Genomic DNA, 21,645 nt, shown 5'->3' with positions numbered 1-21,645 from the left:
GCGCCCGGGATCCGGAAGCGCCCGGAGCGGGGAGCAGGAGCAGGAGCAGGAGCGGGGAGCAGGAGCGGGGAGCAGGAGCGGGCCAGATTCTCAGGCAGGTGCGTGGGCGCCGCTTGTGGCCGACCACCCCGGCCCAGGCCGGTCGCCGTCGCGGGTGCGGGTGGTCGGGCGGGGAAGGTGGCCGCACCGACCTCCCGCAGGAGAAACGGGCTCACTCCGTCCGCCTCGCCGACGCGGTCGCGCAGCGGTCTTCGAGGGCTGGCTGTTGGGGGCTGGCGGTGCTCGCGCGGGCGCGGCCGGGCGACGCTGCGGCGATCTGGTGCGGGCGCGGGCTCGCGACGCTGCGGCGATCTGGTGCGGCCTTGCGACGGAACAGGTCAGAGACACCCGGGAGAGCCGGCGCTCGGTCCGGGTGTCTGGACGCGTCCCGCGCTCTGCAGAATGAGCGCATTGCAGACCTCGGTGTTTCTTATCTCTAATATGCCAGACAGCCTTTGTTCTGAAAGTTAGATTTCAAAGGAAACTTCTGCAAAAAATACAGTATTTTAGTGAACTATCAGGGAATATAATCTGACTTCGGGAGTAGTTAGGAACACCGTGATAGAAACACTTAACGTGCTTGTTGAAGTACAACACTGAAAACCTGGAAATCAGTTAAATATTCTACGGATAATTCCGAATGACTCATCTAGGGGACTGAGTGGGTAAATGTCGGCTTCTAGAAAAACAGGGCTTTGCTGAATGTTCAGCCTTTCGATTCTGGATTGCCAAATGACAATAAACATATAAAAACATTTAAAATGTGGTGTTAAGATAAAGGAGAAATTCTCTGAATATGAGCATGTTGCGGATTCTTTCATTATATGTGACGACCGTTTCTTCAGTTAGCACTTGTTGGGTCCCCTCTGTATGCTCAGCTGTAGCATGCCGTGGGAGTGGGAGCAGTGCCGACGGAGGTAGCCTTACTTCTTAGGGGTTAATAGTCCCATTAGGGAGGTGCGGTATTGACGCCATTGGAGTCCGAATATGCAAATAGTATCAAAAGGCTTTTCTGTAATCCTAGCCCTTAATTGATAGGTGAAAGAATTCTAGTAAGCAAGCATGTATTGAATGCCTACTGTGTACCAAAAGTGGTCTAGATTCTAGGGATAGAAAGGTAAACAGGGCACAGCCCGTCACGTAGGATTGGCCCTTCTGGAGAAACTGATAATGCTAAGAGTGGAAAACAGCCAGTGATTGTAGAGAGGTGTGTGCTTAAACCTGCCGGCTGTGGGGCTGTCGGGAGGGCACAGCCAGGCAGCGAATCAGAGCGAGGGGAGTTCCAGCAAGGCTTTCTGCATAGGGAGACCCTGAGGCTCTTGACAGAAGAAGATGCCAGTTGTTAAAGACATGAAACTGAGGCAGGAAGCCTCTTGCTCCCAGCTGCTCCAGCAGTTTCTGGATTGTGTAGCCCTGAATTTGTGAAGGGAATGCTGAGTTTCTCAGGAGCTGGGGCTGTGTGCCATTGTCTGGTGCCCCTAAAACAGGGCCTGAGGGGTGGAGGACACCCAACAGATCTCATACATACAGAAGCCCTGGTGGAAACAGGAACGGAAGCTGACTGTTGCTTAGAGAAAGCTTGCAAAGGAGGAAGAGACTAGTGGCGCGGGTCTGTCAGGAAGCTGCTGACTCCAAGAGGCTAGGCCTTGAGAGAGACCCCAGGTACCGTGGGCAGGAAGAGAGAAGCCAAGGCCTGACTTGAGATTTCACAGAATTTGGAGTGGTAGTTTCTCTACCTCCCACGTGGCCTCAGCCGCTAAGAATGGGCCAGAGATTTATGTTTATAATATTTATTATGCTCTGGCTTCACAACAATGTGAATGTACTTAATGCCACTGAGCTGTACATTTAAAAATGGCTAAAAGCATAAATTTTATGTTAGGTACATTTTACCACACACACACACAAAAAGGCTGAAAAGTATCTATAGTGTTTGATCCACTAATTCCACTTCTAACTTTATATTCTAAGGAAACAGTGACAGAGATTTCGCCAAAAATGTGTGTACAAATATTTTCCTCAAAGTGTGTTTATGGTAATGAACAATTTTAAATAACCAAATATCTGAGGACTTAGAGAAGAGTTAAATAACACCAAGCTTATGTAGCTACTATAAATATTTTCAAAGAATATTTAGTGATATGGGAAAATTCTCATTAAAAGTTAGTTAAGAGGGGGCCGGCCTGGTGGTGCAGCGGTTAAGTTCCCACGTTCCTCTTCTCGGCGGCCCAGGGTTCGCCGGTTCGGATCCTGGGTGTGGACATGGCACCGTTTGACACGCCATGCTGTGGTAGGCGTCCCACATATCACGTAGAGGAAGATGGGCACGGATGTTAGCTCAGGGCCAGTCTTCCTCAACAAAAAGAGGAGGATTGGCAGTAGTTAGCTCAGGGCTGATCTTCCTCAAAAAGAAAAAAAGATGAGAGAAACTGGCTATAAAATTAAATAAACAATATTAATAAGTAATATGTATTTTTATAAAAATAACATAAAATATAAGTGATACAGGAAAAAATAATACCAGAAAGAGATATCAAAATATCAACAGTGGGCTTATTTCTAGATGGAGAGATCATAGATGCTTTTTTTAGAAACACCTTTATTGAGGTATAATTTACATATCATTAAATTCACTCATTTTAATTGTATGATTCAAAGATTTTAAATAAAATTACATATCATTAAATTCACTCGTTTTAATTTTATGATTCAAAGATTTATTTCAATAAATTCACCAAGTTGTGCACCATCATGACAATCTAGTTTAGAACATTTCCATCACTGTGGGTGTTTTTTATTTTTCTTCATAATGGTTAACTTTGGGGGAGAAGTTATTTTTAAAAAGACAAATACATAGGAATTTCCTAATACATTAGGAAATTTAAGCAAAATGAAAGTAATACAATTTAAGCTAAAACTGAAAAGTAATATAATTTCACAAGAATAAAAATTATTTAAACTCTTTGAGTACTGTTAAAGACTTTGTTTTCTAAGACAATCGTTGGAGTTGCAAACAAAAATTTACATATAAGGATGTACATCACAGCTTTGTTTTTAATACTAAAATTTAGAAACAATTTGATTACCCAACAATATAGGAATAGTTCATTTATGGTGCATATCTAAGGTAGCCTCTATTAAAAATGTTTCCAAGAATGTCTAATGATAAAATGCTAAAGATAAAACCCTGACATAAAATGCAAGATAGTTATCGTGAAAATAGTATGATTTCAATTTTGATAATAATATAGCCCATTACAGTATATACACATAAAAAAAAGCCTGGAAAAAAAAAGCCACAAAAAAAAGTTAACATGGCCCCAGGTTTTGAGATTATTTTGCTGTTGCTACACATTTCTGTATTTTCTAAGGTGAGAATGAATTACTTTTCTATTAGAAAACATTTTTTAAACGACAGGTCAGAGGACTTAAGAACTCATGGAGGACAAGTCAGAAGTGGATCTGAGCAGCCACGCCCGCTTAGCCTGCCCTGTCCAGCATAGAGGCTGTCCTGAAAATTGTTGAAGAGTCATTAGAGAGTTTTAGTGTTTTGTTTGTTGTTTGCTATTTAACTTTCAGAGATTAAGAGCAAGACAGATTAACCTAAATAGTGTAGTCTAGCATCTTTCACAGTATCCATCATCATCTCGCCCATCTATAAACAATGATAATTATGAATAAATTTGAATGTATAAAACAATCAACACATATGAAACTAGTAAATATTAATGCTATGGAAAGACAGAATTAAGTTGAGGGACTTCAGTTTAACCAGAACCCATAAGACAAAAAAAAAGTGTGAACCTCTAATTTGTCCGTTTGTTGGACAGATACTACCGGGTCCTGGGTGGGATATACAAGTGTGGGGTGGGTTAGCAGGGAAGGGTCCCCGGGAGAAGGAACAGCATGTGTGAAGGCCCTGAGGACCAAGCTTGGGGTTTTTGCCAACCTGAAGAAAAAGCCAGTGTGACCAGGGCAGAGAGAGAGAGAGGTGGAGGATGAGGCTGGGGAGAGAGGCCAGGCCTTGAAGTAAGAAATTTGAATTTCATTTGAAATGTAATTTTCAAAAAAAAAAAAGGTTACTCAAGCTACAGCTTGGAGAAGAGATTAGAGGCAGAGAGGAGCAGAAGTAGGGAGACGAGTAAGGAATCTGCTGATGGGGGCTTGGGCCAAGGAGGCAGTGGAGATGGAGAAAGTGGGGAGATTCTAGCTCTGTTCTGGGGCAGTGAAGACAAGAGGTGCTGATGGCAGGAGGGGAAGAGGGGGAGAAATCAAGGATACCACCTGGTGGCTTGAGCTTCCAGCTAGACATGGCAGCCACTTGCCAAAGAGGGGTGCACGGGGAGGCCTAGGTTGGGAACTTGGCACATCTGAGGTGCCTGCTTTGGGGAGGTAGTGGGCATTTTGTCTGCATATATAGACAGCATTCAGGGCCTCAAGGAATGGGCACATTGCTCAGGCAAAGGGCCTGGAGTGGGGACGCCAACCTGGGAGAATGGGACGTTCAAAGGCAGATGGAGCAGGAGGAACGTGGAACCCTAAGTGTGTTCTCGGAAGCTGGGCCCAGTAGGCGCCCTTGGAGCCTGCAGCACGGGCGGTCCTAGAGCCTGCCAGGAACCTGCTAGCTAACTTTCTTTGAGTGCAAATCAGACCCAGGAACTGCGTTTCATGAGACACCAGCTTACTCTGGGGAACCTGCTAGAGATGACTTCAGTTTTAAAAAACTGACAAATGGCTACCGTGAATTAAACCCAATATCTCACCATTTATTCGTTTATTGTTAAATACGCATAAAATTTCTTTCAATTCAAAATATGCTTACTTTTCTTAGAAGTAGTTCTTTCCTATATGTGGGAATGTATGACATAGTTAAAGAAATTAAATCAACTTCAAACGTGTTTGTGTATATATATATATATGTCTTTCATTTAAACATAAGTTGTACATTTTTATTGCTAATTGTTCAGTTTTTCTCCAGAATGGCTTAACAGAAACCCACATAACTAATAAGTCTCTTTGAATTTATAGAAAAATTATATATAAAAATTCATGGTTTCGGGGCTGGCCTGGTGGCCAAGTGGTTAAATTCACTTGCTCTGCTTCAGCAGCCAGGGTTGCGCCGGTTCAGATCCTGGGCACGGACGTGGCACTGCTCATCAGGCCATGCTGAGGCGGCATCCCACATGCCACAACTCGAAGGACCCACAACTAGAGTATACAACTATGTACTGGGGGGATTTGGGGAGAAGCAGGAAAAAGAAAAAAGAAAAAAATCCATGCTTTCACTATCACATAATGTTAATTTAGAAATAAATGCTTCTATATTCATAAACCACACACTTGATCTGTAACTGAAATCTGTCATGTGTTCATTAAGATGTATGTTATGAGCCTATACAAAAGGATTTTTTAGTGTCATAATACCAGCCTTAAAGGATAGAAATGATTCTAAAACCAACATACATATTCCAAGCTCGGAGGATGTCAAATTTTTCTGATTACAGTCATGTACCCATAACTACGTTTTGGTCAACAGTGGATTCCGTATATGACAGTGGTCCCAGAAAGTTACAGTGGAGCTGACACATCCCCAGCTCCTCATGCTGTTGTAGCGCAACGCGTTACTCACGTGTCTGTGGCGATGCTGGTGTAAGCAAACCTACGGCACTGCCAGTTCAGTAAAAGTATAGGACATACATACTATGTACAGTACATAATACTTGATAATTATAATAAGTGACTATGTAACTGGTTTATATATTTACTATGCTATGCTTTTTATCATTATTTTAGACTGTATTCTTTCTACTGATTGAAAAGAAGTTTACTGTAAACAGAATACTGTGTTATGCCAGCAGCAGCCTCATATATCTCGTGTTTACGGTGTCTCTGGATTGCATCATCTTCTCTTGTGCTTGACTTAATCTTGTGTTGTTTTGTTTATCACGGCCCCTAACCATACAAAATTCACTGCTAATGTTTCTGGTAAGAGGCCACGTCGAATGATTTACCTGGAAACAAAATTAAAGTGATTAAGGACCACAAAGGTGGAAAATCAGTGACGGTTATTGCTCACCAGTCAGGCATGTCCCATTCCACCATAGCTACGATTTTGAAGAATGAGAACAAAGAGACAGAAGCTGTTAAAGGATCTGCTCCATTGAAGGTAACAAGACTAACAAAAGCCCAAGAAGGGCCTCTATCCGTCATGGAGAAAGTTCTAATAACCTGGATTGAAGACCAGACACAGAAGTGTATCTCAGCACCATGACGATCACAACCAAAGAAAACAGTTTGTGCGCAATGTTGAAAGAAAAGGCTGGACCCAACTGGGATGTTGAATTCACTGCTAGCTCTGGGTGGCTAAAAGGATTCAAGAATCGTTACTCATTACACAACGAGAAAGTGAGTGGTGAGTCTGCGAGTGCTGATGTGAAGACAGTTGAAGAATTTTTGGAAACTCTAGATAAGCTGATTGTGGAGGAAAATTACTTACCATTCAGTATGGATGAAACCTCCCTATTCTGGAAACAGATGCTGAAGTGACTTTCAGCCATGAGGAGGCCAAGTCAGTGCCAGGTTTCAAGGCTTTTAAGGACAGGAGAACAGTCTTGCTTGGGGGCAGTGTTGCAGGCTACAAATTGAAACCCAAGTGATCTGGCACAGTGAGAACCCCACGGCCTTCGAGCATGTTGATCAGCACACACTGCCAGTAAAGTCATGGATGACCCAGCTCCTCTCCCAAGATGGCCTCCTGAATTGCTGTGCCAGCGAAATGGAGAAGTACTGTTTGGAGAGTAACATACTTTTCAAGATTTTGCTTCTTGTTGATAATGCTCCCAGATATCTTCCTTTATTGGTGATCTTCATCCTAATATCAGAGTGGTGTTTCTGTATGTTTGTGTCTTAGTTTTTAACAAAAAGCTTAAAAAGTAAAAAAAAAAAAAAATTTTTAAATAGAAAAAATATAGAATAAGGGTATGAAGAAAGACAGTATTGTTGTACAGCTGTACAATATGTGTTTTAAGCTGTGTTATTACAAAAGGGTCAAAAAGTTTAAAAGTTCATGAAGTAAAGAAATAACAGTAAGCCAGGGTTAATTTATTATTGAAGAAAGATAAGTATCTTTAAACTGATTTAGTGGAGCCTAAGTGTACAGTGTTTGTGAAGTCTACAGTCGTGCCCAGTAACACCCTATGCCCTCACATCACTCACCACTCGCTCGCTCGCTCACTCACTCACACAGAGCGACTTCCAGTACCACAAGGCCCATTCATGGTAAGTGCCCTATACAGGTGTACCATTTTTTATCTTTATACTGTGATTTTACTGGACCTTTTGTGGGTTTTTTTGCTGGGACAGATTCGCCCTGAGCTAACATCCATTGCCAGTTGTCCTCTCTCTTTTTTTTTTCCTCCCCAAGACCCCAGTACGTAGTTGTATATTCTAGTTGTAAGTCCTTCTAGTTCATCTATGTGAGCTGCCACCACAGCATGGCTAGTAACAGGTGAGTGGTGTAGTTCTGCACCCAGGAACCAAACTCGGGCTGCTGAAGCAGAATGTGCTGAACTTTCACCACGAGGCCATCGGGGTTGGCTCTACTATACCTTTTCTATGTTTAGATACACAAATACTACCATTGTGGTACAGTTGCCTACAGTATTCAGTACAGTAACATGCTCTAAAGCTTGTAGGCTAGAATAGGCTATACCATTACTACCTAGGCGTTTAGTAGGCTATACCATCTAAGTTTGTATAAGTACACTCTATCGTGTTTGCAGGACAAAATTGCCTAACACATTTCTCAGAATGTATCCCCATCGTTAAGTGACACATGACTACATAACATAAGTGCAATATGTTTTTAAAAAATAATGTCCGCCTTTCTCACAGTTTACATGTAAAACAATTCTAAATTCACTGTCAGTTATATTTACTGAAAAGAGAATCCTTAAAAACTGACTTGAAACTTTTTTTTCCTGCAGGATGACTGTAGGAATCTTTGCAAATTGTACCTTCTGTTTGAAAGTCAAGCACTTACCTCGTCAACAGAAGAAAAAGCTACAAACTGACATTAAGGAAAATGGTGGAAAATTTTCCTTTTTATTAAATCCTCAGGTATTTGCAAATTTCATAAAAACTGTATGATAAACATTATGCGTTAAGGGAGCAGGGGTCATGGTTAGAAGAGTAAGCAGAGAAAACTGGCAGCAGGAGAAAGTTAGTGAAGGCAGGAGAAACTGGGATATGGCCGCCAGGGAAGTTGGGCTGAGGAGAGGCGGAAGAGGGAACACCGCCTAGTGCCATCTTCCCCCTGTTCCCGTGAGCTGTAGGACAAGCCCACATGCATGGAATCTGATACTATTAGAGCACAGCTGAAGACATAAACAGAAATAATTTCAGACCAGCCAAATCTATTCTCGAAGGAGAAAAGTTACAGGACAGCATTTGCTAAAAGCACTCCATATGGTCACTCACCAGGCTGTCAATACTGGAGTGATACTGTCTGTGTGACTCATAGAGGACAGAAGGAAAACATGCAGTCTGAACTGATCTTTGTGGTACAGCTTGTACTGTTTGTTTTGTTTATTTAAAAGCCGAAGGGAGCTACCCTCCCTCTCTTGAAATGAACTGTAGGTCTGGCAGTTTAGATATAGAATTTCACAGTTGGAGGAAATCCTGAAAATAATTAAAGCCAACCCCCTTTTTTTTAACCACCTCATCATGAGAAGTAAAATTGAAGTCCAGAGCCGTTGGATTCCAGGCCTGCAAATGCAGGACCTTGCCTGTATCGGTTGCTTTTCCCTCATTGGGGGTTCCCTCTTGATGGGGTTGACTCAGCCTGCCGCTTCCTGGGCCACAGCCCTGGGACTTGCTGAAGGGGAGGCTGATTTGTTCTGTGTAGCATGTTTTACTCCAGCTGGATGCTTGGTGCTTCTCTGGAATTTAGTAGTTTGCCTATGAATATCAGAAATGGAATGTCCCTGTTTACCTCCAGTTTAGGCAGAATTGTGTATACTTTCCTTACACAGCCTGTCTCACCATTTCTGTGGATAGATGAATAATTCATGCCTGTTAGACCTTCTCAGTTTATCTTCCAGGGAGAGAATGCCAACATGGTCTCTCATTTTTTGGAAATTCTTACATATGTGAGTGCAGCCTTTTTGGGAGTTATTTTGCCAATGTATATAAACATTTGAAATGTGCATACCAGCTATTATAATGAAGGAGACAGCTTGATATGTAGTGGCGAGGAATGATCTCCAAGATAAATTAAGTGGAAAAGCAAGTACAGACCAGTGTGTTCAGCCATTTGTGGCTAAAAGAAGGGCTGTGTGCTTAGATGTGTGTTGCCTATGCATAGAAGAGCTGTAGAAGGACACCTGAGAAACAAGTCACGACAGCTGCCCCTGGGAAGAGGAGCTGGGAACACTGCTTAACTTATTATTTTACTTTTAGATTTTCAGCAATGCGTGTATACTGTTTATCCAAAAATAAATTAATAAAATTACAAATTAAGATAAATAAATAATGAATACCCTCTGAACCTCTCATTCCCCTCTTAAGGAAATAATTAAACAAGCATATGAAGATGTTCGGCACAGCATTGTTTAGTGAAAATTTGGAAACCACCTCTAGGGTTGGTTAATCAGTTATGGTACATCCACATCCATACTCTTTAAAAACTTTTTCTTTAACTTTGCGTAACTAAAAATTATATTATTTATAAGAGTTTTAGAAATCTGAGAAAAATTGTTACAAATTACCTTCAAATAAGACTTCTTAAGAGTGAAAATTACAGATACAAATAATTTTTCTTTTTACTTATTCATATGGAATTGATTCTTTTTTTCTTAGTGCACACATATAATCTTAGACAGTGCTGATGTTCTGAGCCAGTATCAACTGAACTCTCTCCAAAAGAACCACATCCATATTGCAAACCCAGAGTTTATATGGGACTCTGTCAAAGAAAGGACGCTCTTGGATGTAAAGAATTATGATCCTAATAAGTCAGTGGACCTCACACCACCTCCCTGTCAAAAGGCAAGCAGTCTTGGTAAGCATTTCATATCAAGCGCTTAATGTATTATAGGTGCTTTAGTCAAAGATGTTATAGACAAAGGATGGTCTAGAAATACTATGAAAATAATTAGGTTTCTCATTATCTCAGAAAATGGGAAACAAAATAGTGAAGGACAAAAGACTACTTTAGCAATAGAAATAGATTTATCAGTATCCACTCGAGTGTGGTCAGATTCAAAATGACTACAAAAACACTGATAATCTCAGAAAGCTTGGTGTGTAATTTTAACTGGGTGGGGGAAGAACCTTTTGTGTTAAAAAATTATCACTACAACCTAATGACTGGAAATTTTATGACCAGCTTTTTGCTAAAGAAGTTTTTCCCAAAAGACCATCTCTCTAAAAGAAACATGCCTCCTTTATAAACCCAGATTTTATTTTGAAATCTGGCCAAGAAGAAAGCCTTTAGACACAGAGAAATGTACTCCTCATGAGTCGCATCAAAAGTCAAGCAATTCTGGTAAATATTAATTTCTAGTAAGCACATGATATATGTTAGATATCATGTACGATAGCAATTGTATTATTTATAAGAATTTTAGAAATCTAAATGTTTTGGTGTGGTGCAGCCTCTTTAGACAAATGATTGTGCAGAAATACTGTCCTCAGACTTTCTTACTGTCTCGGAAAGTGGTAGCTGAAACAAAATAGGCAGGAGAGTAAACTCCTTGTCCGTTGAAAACATTTTTCAACATCCAGAGTAATACAGTCAGATCCAGAATTACTACAAATACACTGATGATCGTTGAGATCTCGATAGCGTAATTAAAATTGGAAAAAAATCTTTGCATTAAAGGAGTTATTCCTATATATCATAATGCTAGTGTTACAATTCCTCTATAGGAAAAATACGAAGCAAAAATTATTCGGCCTCACGTGGGAACCCTTGAATTTCCCTCCTCTAAACTAGAACATCCCCAGTTCCTTTGTTTGTGACATTGTGGCTCTCAGGAACTCATCCTGACCTTGTAGTATATTAGAAATGCATTGCATAACTATGCTTGCCGTAGGATTACATTAGAATTCTCCTCACGTGTCTATTAAAGTAGAATTATAATGATATTTTCTCAATATCTTCTAATCTCCCTTCCTCTTCTCCCACTTTGTTGTCTTTAGATTACCAATAACTATAGCTAATTTAAGGACACCTAAAAAAGTAGAATACTATGGTAAATATGACCCGTATTCAAGAATCTTAACAATAAATCTGAGAGTAGTAAACAAATGTTTTGTTTGTTTTAATTTTAGAAGTGAAAACAGATGATCTATCCCTGGACAGTTCCACAGAGAAGGAGAATGTTGTGGAAGTCACTAAGTAATCTACTTTGGATCATTAGGACTTGGCAGTTTGCAAAATGTTTTCTAAACCTCAAGCACAGTATTATAACACTATTAGTATATCAGTATATTTTTGTAGTGTTTTCATTTATCTTGCTTATCTAATTCTTTATTGTTTTTATTTATTTAAGACTTTTTACTTCAACTAGTACAGTGATAATTATTTTTATCTTCTCATTATTATTTGAGATTGGACATATTGTTAGATTGATTTTAAAAAAGAAAAACCACTGGAGATGAGATTTGGGCAGTCTGCTCACTCTGTTTCCTTACTGAACAGCCTTTAGAGTAAAGACAGTTCATTACTCTCTACTTAATATTTTAAAAAGTAGAAATAATAATAGTTTTCCGCAAATGGAGCATGAGTCTAAAGTTCTGTATACCTTTTGAAAGTGTACCCAAAACTGCAGCATCAATTAGGCCTCACATTTGGTCTTATTTTATTTGCTAATAGTAGTGTTAAAAGAGAGGACAAATATCCAAATTAAAAGTACAGCTTATTCTAAGTCTGACATCTTTATTTTAAAGGGTAGCTGAGGTGTGGGCCTGTCTGGAGTGACCCCGCCTGCAGGGGTTGGAATCAAGGGGGCAGGCAGGCCGCCTGGCTCTAGCAGGCGCTGAGTGTCTAGGGGGCGCTGAGTGTCTCGGGGGCGCAGTGATAGGAAGAGGAGCCCGGTCGCTGCGCCAGGCCTCTCAACGACTGTCAGACTATCCGACGAGGCGGGAGGGCCCTGAAATAGATTGTGTGTGGAGTTAGGAGAGATACAAGAAAAATTTTATTGAAATTCTGTTTAGTCCATTTTTACTCTTTAGTAAATTTTTAATTATGTGAATTTCAGGTTTTATACAGACAATGTTGAAATTCTTGATTTTCCTCAAGATTTTGAAGTTGCAAAATATAACTCCTTGGAAAAAGTAAGAGTCATTGCTATTTGGAAAAAAACCTGTTTGAATATCTTCTGATTATTTTTCCTGTTGGATAATTTTCTCGTTGTTTTGAAAGTTGTGCATATCCTGAATAAATATTCTTTAATATATGAGGTGACTTTTAAAGGTCAAGAAAATTTTTACATTTGAAATTTAATGTTTAATTTTTGTGTTTTTATTATAAAAGCAATGCATGTTCATAATAAAAATGTAAACAATACAAAATATTAATATGACATTAAAAATAAAGGTCCTCCTCCCTGTTATTAACAGTTTCTTGTATTTTAAGAGTAGATTTGACACAAAGTGTTTATACCATGTTGAACTTCCATTACTTTTCTTTAAAAAGAAAAACAAAAAATTTTTTCTCCATCACACAAATGTAAATTAACACTAGCATTCAAAATGATGCTGTATTCGTATTTTTTAGATATTTTAATAAAATATAACTTGAAACTAACATTCCCTCTGTGATAAAGAAAATATGAAAAGTGGTAACAGTTTAACTGTATACAGATATATCTATAGTAAAAATACAGGAGAGAAATATACCGAAATAGTAATAGTGATTATATATCTGTAGTATGATTTCAGTTGATTTTTATTTTTTCTTTATACTTTCTGTATTTTCTAAATTATATCTTTAAATGAACATGTATTAGTTTTATAATCAACAATTTTTTAAATTTTATTAAGGTCACAATAGTTTACAGCATTGTGAAATTTCAGTTGTACATTATTATTTGTCGGTCACCATATAAATGTGCCCCTTCACCTCTTAAGCCCACCCCCCAACCCTTTTCCCCTCTGGTAACCACTAATCTGTTCTCTTTGTCTGTGTGTTTGTTTGTCTTCCACATATGGATGAAATCATCTAGTGTTTGTCTTTCTCCCTCAAAGTCCATCCATGTTGTTGCAAATGGGACGATTTTGTGTTGTTGGTTTTTTTTTATGGCTGAGTGGTATTCCATTACCTATATACCACATCTTCTTTATCCAGTCATCTGTTGATGGGCGCTTGGGTTGCTTCCACATCTTGGCTATTGTGAATAATGCTGCTGTGAACACAGGGGTGCATAAGTCTCTTTGAATTGCTGATTTCAAGTTCTTTGGGTAGATACCCAGTAGTGGGATGGCTGGGTCATATGGTATTTCTATTTTTAATTTTTGAGAGGTCCCTATACTGTTTTCCATAGTGGCTGCACCCATTTGCATTCCCACCAGCAGTGGATGAGGGTTCCCTCTTCTCCACATCCTCTCCAACATTTGTTGTTTTTTATCTTAATGATTATAGCCATTTTAACAGGCGTAAGGTGGTATCTTAGTGTAGTTTTGATTTGCATTTCCCTGATGATTAGTGATGTCAAACATCTTTTCATGTGCCTGTTGGCCATCTGTATAACTTCTTTGGAAGAATATCTGTTCATATCTTCTGCCCATTTTTTGATCAGATTTTGTTTTGTTGTTGAGTTGTGTGAGTTCTTTAATTATTTTAGAGATTAACCCCTTGTCGGATATATGATTTGCAAATATTTTTCTCCCTGTTGGTGGGTTGTCTTTTCATTTTGTTCCTGGTTTCCTTTGCCTTGCAGAAGCTCTTCAGTCTGATGAAGTCCCATCTGTTTATTTTTTCTTTTGTTTCCCTTGCCTGGGTAGACATGGTATTCAAAAAGATCCTTCTAAGACCGATGTCTAAGAGTGTACTGCCTGTATTTTCTTCTGGGAGTTTTATTGTTTCATGCCTTACCTTCAAGTCTTTAATCCATTTTGAGTTAATTTTTACGTATGGTGTGAGATAATGGTCTATTTTCGTTTTTTTGCATGTGGCTATCCAGTTTTCCCAACACCAGTTATGAAGAGACTTTCCTTTCTCCATTGTATGTTCTTGGCTCCTTTGTTGAAGATTAGGTGTCCGTAGATGTGTGAGTTTGTTTCTAGGCTTTCAGTTCTGTTCCTTTGATCTGTGTGTCTGTGTCTGTGACAGTACCATGCTGATTTGATTGCTATAACCTTGTAGTATATTTTGAAGTCAAGGATTGTGATGCCTCCAGCTTTATTCTTTTTTCCCTGAATTGCTTTGGCCATTTGGGCTCTTTTGTTGTTCCATATAAATTTTAGGATTCTTTGTTCTGTTTCTGTGAAGAATGTCATTGGGGTTCTGGTTGGGATTGCACTGAATCTGTAGATTGCTTTAGGTAATATGCACATTTTAACTATGTTAATTCTTCCAACCCATGAGCATGGAATATCTTTCCAATTCTTTATGCCATCATTGATTTCTTTCAGTAATACCTTATAGTTTTCAGTGTATAGGTCTTTCACCTCTTTGGTTAAATTTATTCCTAGATATTTTATCCTTTTTGTTGTGATTGTAAATGGGATTGTATTCTTGAGTTCTCTTTCTGTTGGTTCGTTATTAGTGTGTAGAAATGCAACTGATTTTTGTAAGTTGTATAATCAACATTTTTAAATGGCATGTGTGGTTTGTTATTTAATAAATGCAGCTTATGAAAGAGTAACCTTTTTTCCAGCCTGGGACGGAGGGAGCTCAGGAATTGGCCGTGGTGGAGCTGCAGTGCTCCCAGGACCCCAGGGACCGTGCTTTTCTCATATCTGCACACTTCCTCATGGCTGATGGCACGGAGGTAATGATCTTTATATTGATTCCTGTGTTTTACCCTTGTTCATAACCAGTTTCCTTAAAATTGGTAGATGAACCAGCCAATCTGTTAACCTTTTTCTTTTTACCTGGTAAATAGTTTTGAAAAGTGGAAATGTGTTCTCTCTTGGGATGCGGCAGGAGAGGAGAGCATGGTGGGAACAGTGCCCCCTGACCACAGCAGCACAGGGCTCTCCTCAGAGGAGAGTACTCACTGAGGCACAGGGCAGCCAGGGTTCCTGCCCCTGTTCTGAATCACTTATGGAATATTCTCCCAATGTATACACCTCTAAAAGCAGTCCATTCACACACTTTATCAAGTACCTACTTAATCCATTCACACACTTCATTAAGTATATCAAGCAGTCTACTAGACGCTGGGACCCAAAGATAAAAAATTCTTCACACCCTCCCCTCGGAAGTCACCACCTGGGAGGAAGCAAGGCATTCGTGATTTTAATCCACTGTAGCAGAGCTGGTACTGCAGTGTATGTGAAGTGCTCTGCGCTTGGTTACGGCAGGAAGGGCTTGGCAGAGGCCATGAGTCAGTGTTAAGTCAAGGGCGTGGTTCCAACCTGAAACAACTATGAAACAAAAATTAATCCAAGACTAATGCCTGAAGTTCAAATAAAATGCTGCAACACCCATCAGGGTGTCTTCTGTCTGGACCTTCAGACCTACAGGCAGGAAACACAGCAGCCTGCAGGGTGCACAGGTGCTCCTCAGTGGGAGTGGTCCTCACAGCGGTTCGCTCTGGCTCTGGACACTTCTCGTTTGCCCCCACTCCATGTGTCAGCTCTGGGGCAAAGAAGGAAACTCACATCAGATGGGTGCAGGATCCACCTGAATTAGAAGCCCCACCCCACAGGAGCCCATATGTCTTGTAACATGGGCCTAGGTTCGAGATGCCTTAGAGAAAGTGCCTGTTATTCGATTCACCACTCACAGGGACCCCCCAGCCTCAGGTTTCCTACCTGCTATTTGTGGGTCATTCATTGAACCCCCAGTCCTGATGCAATTTAGTAATAAGAGGTCACCATTACCCAAACAAACTTGCCTAATATTATAGCTGACGTTCCACCCTTACCAGGTTTCTATGCGAACAGATATAAAGAGTTAATCCAAGGTCAGATGTGTCCAAGAAGGAGAAAGGGTTCTATTACCTTTTACCCAAAAATATATACTATATTTTGTGGAAAATTTAGTCGTGGGGGTAAAAAGTAAGTAAAAATCAAGTTGAAAACTATGATAGAAAGTGTCATGATTGTTTTTCTTCGTTGAAAAAGAAAACTATAACACTGCAAGACCATCCTGTGCCTTCCTGCCTGTGTAGTGAGAGCCGGTCCAGGGAGCCTCCCCTCTCAGCCAGCCGGAGTCTGAGAACGCGGGTGGGGCCCCTGGGGTGAGTCTGCCCGCCGTGGGCGAAGTCATCTTCCCTGACCAGCAGTGTAGGAGCCGCTCTGCAGAGGAGGCTTTTCTAGCTTGCCCTTCTCCTTTATGAAACCATTTTGATGGAAATCTTTCAAAATTATGGTAAACTCTGCATTCTTAAGTGGAGTAACTTGAACATGATATACTTCTTTTTTCCAAGTTTCACAGGCATCCTGGGCCACCAGTGTTGGGGGGCGGTGTCTCAGGGTCGTGAGTAGTCCGGCTTCCCCCGGGGCTGAACACCCCAGAGCCAGGGCCTTGGCCGACCCCCACAAGGACATCACGGACCCCGGCTGGGGCGAATCCTCCTTCAGGCTCTGAGGTTAATGGTGGGATACCTGCGCACTACAGGGGCAGGCATTTCCAGGCAGAGCAGAAAATGCCTCATCCATAGGCAGGTTGGAATGAGGCAAGCTGTTTGTGCCTATCCACAGGGCTCCTCGCTGCCTGCCTTTAGCATTATTTGTATGACCTAAGAGCTTTCCTGCCTTTCTCCTTGCTTGTAGCTATCATTTTGTTTTGACTGTGTACCTGCCTCTAACAGTAATCATTTCTGCCCCCCCCCAGTTTATTTTTTTCATTTCTAAAAAGCTAGAAAGCCAGACTTCAAAGCTAATTAGAATAGTATGGAAAGGAAGAGTGGGGTGTCTCTGAATGAACGTTTGAGTGGCTCTCCAGTGAATCAGATGTGTCTTTTCTGCCTGTTGTGCCTGCTCAGGTTTTTCCCCCTTACTTTCACGTTTTAGGCTGTTTTGTGAAGAACTGAAGATTTAAGTAATTCTTTTAAAAAACTAGTTTCCAAACTCCTTCATGGCAGGGATCTGATGACTTGTTTGTGTTCCTGTCCTCATGAGCCACAGTAGGTGTTCAGTAAAGATTGATATATTAGTAAGCTACTGTGTCCTCATATCCTGACACTTGGCTGCATATGTAATTCACAGACCAGAAGACAGTTATCTGTAAAGAAAACCTCTGCAGAGGCAAGCGAATACTATGAAAATTTCATTGAAGAGCTGAAGAAACAAGGATTTCTACTAAGAGAACATTTTACACCCGAAGCAACCCAATTAGCATCTGAAAAATTGCAAGCAGTAAGAGTGTTTATACGTGTTATTTTGTGTTGTTGATTGAATACTTTTAATAGAAATGTTTTCTTTATGACAAATAGAAAAATGGCAGGAGAGAAGACTAGGAGTTAAGAAAAGGAAAGGCAGACCCACAGAAAGGTGTGGAAACTGAGTGGGAAGTAAGTCCCAGGAGGAGCCATAAAACTTACTGGTTATTTCAGCACCAGCCCTCACAGCTTTCGAAGGATTTCATTATAACCTAGGCCAGGAGTCAGGAATCCTTTTCCCTTAATGCCACTTAACCTTTACTGCCACTGGCAGGCCTTAAAGTTACAGGGTGAAGAAAAAGGCAAAAGGAAAAATAAAATGGGAATAAACGAGAGAAGGAGGAATGAGAGAAGAGGCTAGGGAGGAGATGGAGGGAGAGACGAGCAGGAAGAGGAGGCCCACGGTGTTAATAGCTGCTTGGCTACGGGCGACCCTCCTAGGCTATGATTCGTTGTGTCTTCTCATGCCTCTGTTCATCTCGGTTTTAAATAAACCCAGTCATGAAAACTTTCTGTTGGTGTTTTTTTTGTGTTTTGTTGTCGCAGTTGCTGTTGGAGGAGGTAATAAATTCCAGCACTCTGAGCCAAGAGGTGAGCCATCTGGTGGAGATGATTTGGGCAGAAGCTCTCGGCCACCTGGAGCACACACTCCTCCAGCCTGTGAACAGGATTAGTCTTAATGATGTAAGTCAAGTGTGTCCTTGAAATACAACCTCTGACATGGCAAACCTGCTTTCTGGCTTATTAGCTTAAATAATACCACTTATGTTTGAGTGTGAGTCTGGTTGTTCTTGGATGTGTTCCTGACTGTCCGTTCTTCTTACCCTGGAGAAGGGGAATACCAAGAGCACAGAGGGGATCATAAGCTTCCAAGGAAACGAGACCCTCCTCTCTGTAAGATGTCAGGCACAGCTGCTGATCAAAGCTCGGCTGCTTGGTGCCGGCTCATTGGGAGGCCTGCTTCTCTAGGTCAGGAGATTTGTAGCAGGCCTGGGGGACATAAGTGCTCTTGGTCCTCAGTTAGATGCTCAGACCCTAATCCACTTCATAGTGATGGCTTCAGAGTCTTGTACCTTCTGACTGTCTGAGGGATAGGCAGGCATGCTTCTGGCCCTCCAGAAAATGCTCCTTTTAATTACATATGAGTGAAAGAACAAGTCAAAATATTCCCAATGGGACAACTTGTGCAACTGCATTGTCATCCTAATATAATATAGACAGTTTTCCTCTATGGAATCAAACTAATTTCTATCAGGGAGAAAAAGGTTTCTTGAGGTAAAATCTAAGAAGTACTTGCATAATTAGAAACAGGTTCTGGAGGGTTTTGTTCCTAGTTCGATTCTGACATCTGTCTAAATTTCTTGTGTGAAAGGCAAGTCTCCCACAGTTGCATTAGCATTCCTCTCTCTGTGGATGTAGATGCAGATACATAGATATAGACATTCAAGGCTCTGGTTCTTTCCTCTAGTTAAGCCAAGCACTTTGGGGAAGCTCCTCATGGTATCCCAGTCACTGAGACACAGCTTCAGTGAACATTGCATTTGTTTTATGGCAGGTGTCAAGTAGAAAACTAGTAGTTGTGGCCTAACAACTATTTTAGATATTTTTATGTGTTCCTTCACTTTTTCTATAATTAGCGAGATTTCATTTTAATAAGCATATATCATCTTTTATTTACAGGTGAGCAAGGCAGAGGGAATTCTCCTTCTCGTAAAGACGGCACTGGAAAATGGAGAAACAGAAGAACAATTGCAAAAGATGATGACGGAATTCTACAGATTAGTACCTCACAAAGGTGCAACAGCTGAACAAATTACCCTGAGACTGTTAGCGAAGAAAGAGGACCTCTGCCAGGTAAATCTCTGAAATATAGAATTCAATTTAAAATATGTTGGGGGAGGGCTCTCTTCAAATCTGGTGAATAAGGGGACACTGAATCACAAATTGCTACACTCTAGGATAATTTTCCAGATCAGGAGATGAGTTAGGATTCTTTCTGCAGAAGAAACAGATAGCTGCAACTGACTTGAACAGTGAGGCTGCTGATCACCCTGGAAAGCAGGAAGTCCGGATGCACGGTGGCTGCTGGCCTAGTGCACTGAGAGGCAGCATTATCATCAAGGCAGCTGCTTCCCATCTCTGTGCTTCCTGTAAAGGGACCTCTTCCCTCTCGGCTCCCTTACAACCATCTTACAGCTGCAATAATTCATAGCATCTCCTCCAGAATATTTCTTTTTGTGTCTCTTAGAGGAAGCCCCTGGCAAACTCTTCTTTCTTTGGTCAGAACTGAGTCATGTGTGCATTCCTAAGCCAGCTGCTGGCGAGGAGAATGGAATTACCGTGACTGCTCAGAAACAGACCGTCTCCCCCGAGCTAGGGGGGAAGGAGTAGGGCTCAGCAAAGAGGAGGTCAGAGCGACGGCCAGCGTGTCTTGGATGAGACCACTGTCACTCTCTGGCTCTGAGTTGCCTCATCTGTGCATAAAGGGATTAAGACAAGATCAGAGATCCGTGACCTAGACTTCAGAGGAGTTTATAGATGTGAAATTTTGCATGTTTGGGGGAAATTATAGCTTTCAGCAGATTTCCAGAGGAATCTGTAATCCAAGATAAGTGAAAAATCAGTAGGTGCGATGAACCAGTACATGAGATAATAAAGGACCCTTCCACAGTTAAAACTCCTAATCATTTAAAATGATTTGCCTAACACTCAGGGTAACGAACCTCAGTCAGTCTTGCTTCTGAGAGGGTGTGTATGGTGCCCACCTCAATACTTCTGCAGATTAGAGGAATAATGTAAGTGAAAACACTGCATTAACAAGATGCACTATCCTAATGCAACTGTATTATTATCGTGTATTGTGCTATCCCTGAGGCAGCTGCCCTCACTTTAACATGCTACTTACAGCACAGGCAGTTGTTGATCAAAAGCTTTGGAGAGATAAGCTTATTTTTCCAATCTTTTTTGAGAAAGTGTAAAGTGATAAAAATATTTTGATATGTGGTGATTCTAATGTCTGTGTATCCTTTCCATCTACAGCTAATAAGAGACATGGTTAATGTCTGTGAAACGAATCTGGCCAAACCCAACCCACCATCTCTTGCCAAATATCGAGCTTTGAGATGCAAAATTGAGCATGTTGAAGAGAACACTGAAGAATTTTTCAGAGTTAGAAAAGAGTTATTGCAGGATAATTGCGGGTAAGTATAAAGGAAGTATGTTAGGATCTGTTATTCTGTAATACTATTTCACATTCTGATGTGAATTACTTGGATAAGTTAATCCTCAGTAACAAGATAACTATGTTGTGATGACCAGTTACTTTCTTCTCTGTTTATAATAGGGCATGGGGCAGTGTTCTACGCTTGAAAACACTCCCTACTATTCCACTCTAATTTCAAGGTTACCTAATCTTGCTGAGAATTAAATTTTAAAATTTCAAATCAAAGGGTATTTGAGTTTATGGGTTTTTGGGGGGGTTTTTTAGCCCTGAGCTAACATCTGTTGCCAACCTTTTTTTTTCCTTCTTCTCCCCAAAGTCCCCCCAGAACATAGCTGTATATTCTAGTTGTAGGTCCTTCTGGTTGTGCTATGTGCTATGCTGCCTCAGCGTGGCTTGTTGAGCCGTGCCGTGTCCGTGCCCAGGATGCGAACAGGTGAAAACCTGGGCCACTGAAGTGAGTGCAGGAACTTGACCACTCGGCCATGGGATCAGACCCTGAGTTTATGTGTTGAAGAGTATTACATAGGAAAATCCACTTAAATTAAGATTTTAAAATGCAGGAATGTGGCGTGGCAGCTTCTAAAATGGCCACTCCATGGCGTGAAGCACTCAGATGAAAACGTGGCAAACACGTGAACAGCTATAGCAGCCCGAAATGTCAATTACATGTTTCCTTGTTGACTGTGCATGTTCCTGTTTCTGAGGTAGCAGCTAACAAACGGATGGATCAGCTGCTCAAATAAGCCTTTATTGGATGGTAATAACTTTGTAGAATCACCTCAGCTAAGAGTCCAGACCCAGTTTCAAGGTTCAGAAACTAGATTTATT

At 40.9% G+C, this 21,645-nt stretch overlaps 1 protein-coding gene across 4 annotated transcripts in view; it reads left to right on the top strand.

Moving 5' to 3' along the window:
* Positions 1 to 6: 6 nt before the first annotated feature.
* PARP4 (poly(ADP-ribose) polymerase family member 4) overlaps positions 7 to 21,645 on the top strand; it is a 129,677-nt gene continuing 108,038 nt past the window's right edge. For 2 of the 4 annotated variants that reach the window (XM_046664101.1, XM_046664099.1), the window contains exons 1-10: positions 7 to 98; positions 8,025 to 8,157; positions 9,898 to 10,099; positions 11,374 to 11,440; positions 12,303 to 12,378; positions 14,922 to 15,035; positions 17,422 to 17,571; positions 18,141 to 18,278; positions 19,275 to 19,448; positions 20,634 to 20,794. In XM_046664101.1, coding sequence (XP_046520057.1) covers positions 8,026 to 8,157; positions 9,898 to 10,099; positions 11,374 to 11,440; positions 12,303 to 12,378; positions 14,922 to 15,035; positions 17,422 to 17,571; positions 18,141 to 18,278; positions 19,275 to 19,448; positions 20,634 to 20,794 — 1,214 coding nt within the window. In that variant the 5' untranslated portion in view covers positions 7 to 98; position 8,025. Of the gene's footprint in view, positions 99 to 8,024; positions 8,158 to 9,897; positions 10,100 to 11,373; positions 11,441 to 12,302; positions 12,379 to 14,921; positions 15,036 to 17,421; positions 17,572 to 18,140; positions 18,279 to 19,274; positions 19,449 to 20,633; positions 20,795 to 21,645 lie in introns of those variants that run through there. The other 2 variants (XM_046664100.1, XM_046664102.1) reach the window with 2 other exon arrangements.

The sequence above is a fragment of the Equus quagga genome, chromosome 6 (assembly GCF_021613505.1).
Source record: "Equus quagga isolate Etosha38 chromosome 6, UCLA_HA_Equagga_1.0, whole genome shotgun sequence".
NCBI lineage: Eukaryota > Metazoa > Chordata > Mammalia > Perissodactyla > Equidae > Equus > Equus quagga.
This window is presented reverse-complemented; position numbering and strand designations above follow the sequence as displayed.